At 52.5% G+C, this 4,033-nt stretch overlaps 1 protein-coding gene across 1 annotated transcript; it reads left to right on the plus strand.

Moving 5' to 3' along the window:
* Positions 1–527: 527 nt before the first annotated feature.
* On the plus strand, positions 528–3,576 carry slitrk4 (SLIT and NTRK-like family, member 4). The gene has a single exon (XM_069896032.1). It carries the CDS (start codon positions 528–530, stop codon positions 2,991–2,993), a length of 2,466 nt encoding a protein of 821 aa, XP_069752133.1. The 3' UTR covers positions 2,994–3,576.
* The last annotated feature ends 457 nt before the right edge of the window (positions 3,577–4,033 follow it).

The raw sequence follows: 4,033 nt of genomic DNA on the forward strand, positions 1-4,033 counted from the left end.
TCTCGCTTTTCTCCTCCACCCTTTCTCTCACATCTCCTTTCCCCTTTCTCTCCTCTCCTTCAGCATTCCTCGTTTTTGCCCCTTTATCTCCCTTGCTCCCCTTCCCTTTCTCACTCTACCTCTTCCTTCTCTCCAACTCTTCTCCCTCCCCCCAATTTCTCTCCCTTCTCGACCCATCGTCTCTTTTATTTCTCACTTTTTTCTCCCCTTTCCTCCATTCTCTCCTCTCTCTTTCTCCCGCACTTCCTCCATCCTCTCATCTTTCTTCTATTCTCTCCGTTTCCCTTCTCTCTCTCTACATCCATCCCTTCATCTTCCTTCCTTCCCCTTTCCTTCTCCTCCCACCCTTTCTCGCTCTCTCCCCCTCTGTCTCGCCCTCTTCCTCCCTCCCTCGTTCTCCCGCTCTCTCTCTCTCTTTCCCTCCCTCCCTCCTCTCTCTCCCCCTTCCTCTCCATTCACGTCCTCCCTTGTACGCAATACCAAGTACCCCACTGTTGCCATTGCCTTTTCAGGTGGATGGTGCGAAGATGCAGCTTTTTGTCCTCCTGATGTTCTCGATGCCCACCCTCTCTCTCTCATCCGACCCCGACGTGAAGGAAATCTGCTCCGTTTGCTCCTGCACTCCAGTCGAACACATCCTCTACATCTCCTGCCAGAGGATCTCCATGTACAGACCAAATCAGCTCAAACCTCCAGCCGCCAACCTCTACCATCTCAACCTCCAGAACAACCTGCTGGTCTCCTTGGCCCCGTACTCATTCGCCAATTTCACCAATGCCATCTCCCTCCAGCTGGGGAACAACAAGCTCCAGGAGATACGGGCGGGAGCTTTCCGGGGGCTCAGCGGCCTGAAGCAGTTACACCTGAACAACAACGAGTTGCAGGTTCTGCGGGCGGATATCTTCCAGGGTTTGGAGAATCTAGAGTACCTCCAGACCGACTACAACCTCATCAAATCCATCGAGCGTGGAGCCTTCAACAGGATGCATAAACTCAAAGTCCTGATCCTCAACGACAACTTAATCTCGTCGCTCCCCGACAACATCTTTCGCTTCGCGTCGCTGACACACCTGGATCTCCGTGGAAACCGCTTGCAGAACATTCCCTACATTGGAGTGCTGGAACACATCGGTAGGATCGTGGAGTTTCAGCTGGAAGACAATCCTTGGAACTGTTCCTGCGATCTGCTTCCCCTGACCTCTTGGTTGGACAACATGCCTTATCACCTGTACATTGGCGAGGCCATGTGCGAACTGCCCTCCAACCTGTACGGGAAGCAGCTGAAAGAAGTGACCAAGCGGGACCTTTGCCCCGAGGACGGGGTCGGCAGCTTCGAGCCCACCCTGGCACCATCCTTGCAACTGGTTCCTAGGGCAACGCGTCGGCCCACCCTTCCCACCAAGTCAACCCCCCGAGCCACCAACTCCTCCAGGAGGTCCCAGTCGGGGATCGCCTCCGGCAAGTTCCTGTCCAGTAGTCGGAATTACAGCCAAATCGTCTCCTTTCAGACCAAGGTGCCCCCTCAGGTGTTGTGTCCCGCCCGCTGCGTGTGCCAGAGTCAATCGTCGGACTCGGGTTTCAGTGTTAGCTGTCAGGAACGGGGGATCGAGAACGTGTCCGCTTTACTGCCCAAACCCCCTAATGCCAGGAAACTCTTCCTCAACGGCAACTACATCAGGGATATTGAGCCCTCCGACTTGGAGGTCTATGAAGGGTTGGATTTGTTGAATTTGGGTAACAACAAGATATCTGCCCTTCAAAAGGGTGTGTTCAGCAACCTGACCAATTTAAGGAGGTTGTACCTCAATGGCAATCAATTGCGGAAAGTCTGTCAGGACATGTTCATTGGTCTGAGCAACCTGCAGTACTTGTTCTTGGAGTACAACATGATCAAGGAAGTGATGGCGGGGGCGTTTGACTTCATGCCTCACCTCCAGCTCCTCTATCTGAACAACAACCTGTTAAAGGGTCTGCCCGCTTACGCTTTCGCCGGAGTGCCACTGGCCCGCCTCAACCTGCGGAACAACCACTTCATGTACCTCCCGGTAAGCGGGGTGCTGGACCAGCTCAGGTCCCTGGCTCAGATCGACTTGGAGGGCAATCCCTGGGACTGCACCTGCGACCTGGTGGCGCTGAAACTCTGGGTAGAGAAGCTACACCAAGGGACGCTGGTGAGGGAGGTGAAGTGCGAGACGCCGGTGAAATTTGCCAGCGTGGACCTGAGGACACTGAAGAGTGAAGTTCTCTGCCCTCGGCTGCTGAGCAAACCGGCCCCACTGAGCCCCAGCCCCGAGTCCAACCCCCCTTCCAAATCCACCCCTTTAAACTTGGCCAAGAGTTCTCCCGGCGGCCCGGTGCCCCTCTCCATCCTCATCCTCAGTATTCTCGTTGTGCTCATCCTCACGGTCTTCGTGGCGTTTTGCCTCCTGGTCTTCGTCCTGCAACGACACAAGAAGACCAGCCCCAAACAAGAAGGGGGCAACGCGGAGTGCGGCTTAATGCAGTCGCACGTGAAGCCGGGCAAGGCCGGGGTCACTCTGAGCTCCGTGCCCGACACCATGGAGCAGATGAGCAAGAAGTCCGCCGGCTCCGAGCGCGGCCCCTCGCTCGGCGAGGCGCAGGGCCAGACCATCTTCCTGCGCAACCTCTCGGAGAAAGAGAGGGAAGCAGCGCGCTCCGACAGCAAGAAGAGACTCAGTACAATCGAGGAACTGGACGAGCTGCTGCCGGCCAGGGACTCCCACTTATTTTACCGGGATATCGTGGAGGGGAAGCGAGACCTGAACAGCCTGGGCGTCGGCGGCTTCGAGCTGCAGTACCCGGAGAAGCAGCAAGAGGCGAAGAAATTGAAGAAGCCCCTTTTGGGGGCCGCTCACCCGAAGATGGTGGTGGAATTAAGGAAGGGGGAATATTTCGAATTGAAAGCCAAACTCCAAGGTTCGCCTGATTATCTGCAAGTGCTGGAAGAGCAGGCAGCCCTCAGCCAGATCTAGAGCAAGATTTGCTACACAGAGCAGGCAGCCGTCGAGAGCAGGCAGCCCTCAGCCAGATCTAGAGCAAGATGTGCTACAATGTGTTTTTTTTAAAAGAAATAATAATTGGAAAAGTGCCTTTACTTACTGTACTTTTCAGACATCTGCGAGCTGGGTGAAAAAGGTTGGAGCGGGTTCATTGTTGCTTTGTTACATCTTGTTCTGCAGAGATGTTTTTATAAAGGTGCAGGATTTCCATTTTATTAGAATACCCCCCCCCCCCCCCCCACCTCGCAAGAGTCGAGAAGCTGTCAGGCGAACAATCTACGCACTCAATGGTAACAGGATTTTTAAAAAATATATATAAAATGAATCTACTAAAGGTTTGAGTCAGTTCTGACATGCCCCCCCCCCCCCCCCGACGTGGCGTCGGTCAGACCTACCTGAGTTTAGAATGAAATGTTTGTCCTCTTCTTTCATTTCAATATCCCACCCTCCACCTCGGAAGACGTTTGTTTTGCTGTTTGTGCACCGGCTTGAATTATCCTTACCAAATAGCCAATGCTTTGATACCTGTGATACCTGTCCTTTGCATGGGGTAGCTACGTTGCGTTTTGGCAATGGAGTGTGAGAGGGGAGGGGAGGGTGGGAGAGACGGGATAACAATGGCATCAACACACTCTCTGACACGTCTTTTTGTTGTTGTTCATTTTATCATTGATGCGAACGCACCAAAAGAACAGTCCCAGAAAACCTTTTAAAAATCCGCCTTGGGAGAAATTGGGAATTATGCCGTTTGAAGCGTAGGTTTGGCTGTTATATTGAACACAGTTATAAATATAATGACAGCGCCATCGAATTGAGAATTGTGACAAATCTGGTAAAATGTCAATTGTATGTTCTATTTTCCCCTTTTACACGAGATCTCTAAGGTCCCTTACTGCAATGTTTGAACAAGTGAATCAATGGATATGTCGCCTGAATTAGAAATTCCCAGCCAAGGATATTAGGTTGCTTACCGTGTAAGCTTATTAAATGCATTTCGCCTTCACAGCCATTAC

Source organism: Narcine bancroftii, chromosome 8 (genome assembly GCF_036971445.1).
Source record: "Narcine bancroftii isolate sNarBan1 chromosome 8, sNarBan1.hap1, whole genome shotgun sequence".
Taxonomy (NCBI): domain Eukaryota; kingdom Metazoa; phylum Chordata; class Chondrichthyes; order Torpediniformes; family Narcinidae; genus Narcine; species Narcine bancroftii.

Excerpts from the sequence above, each read along its gene's own strand:
- slitrk4 (XM_069896032.1), top strand. The coding sequence starts at position 528 with ATGCAGCTTTTTGTCCTCCTGATGTTCTCGATGCCCACCCTCTCTCTC.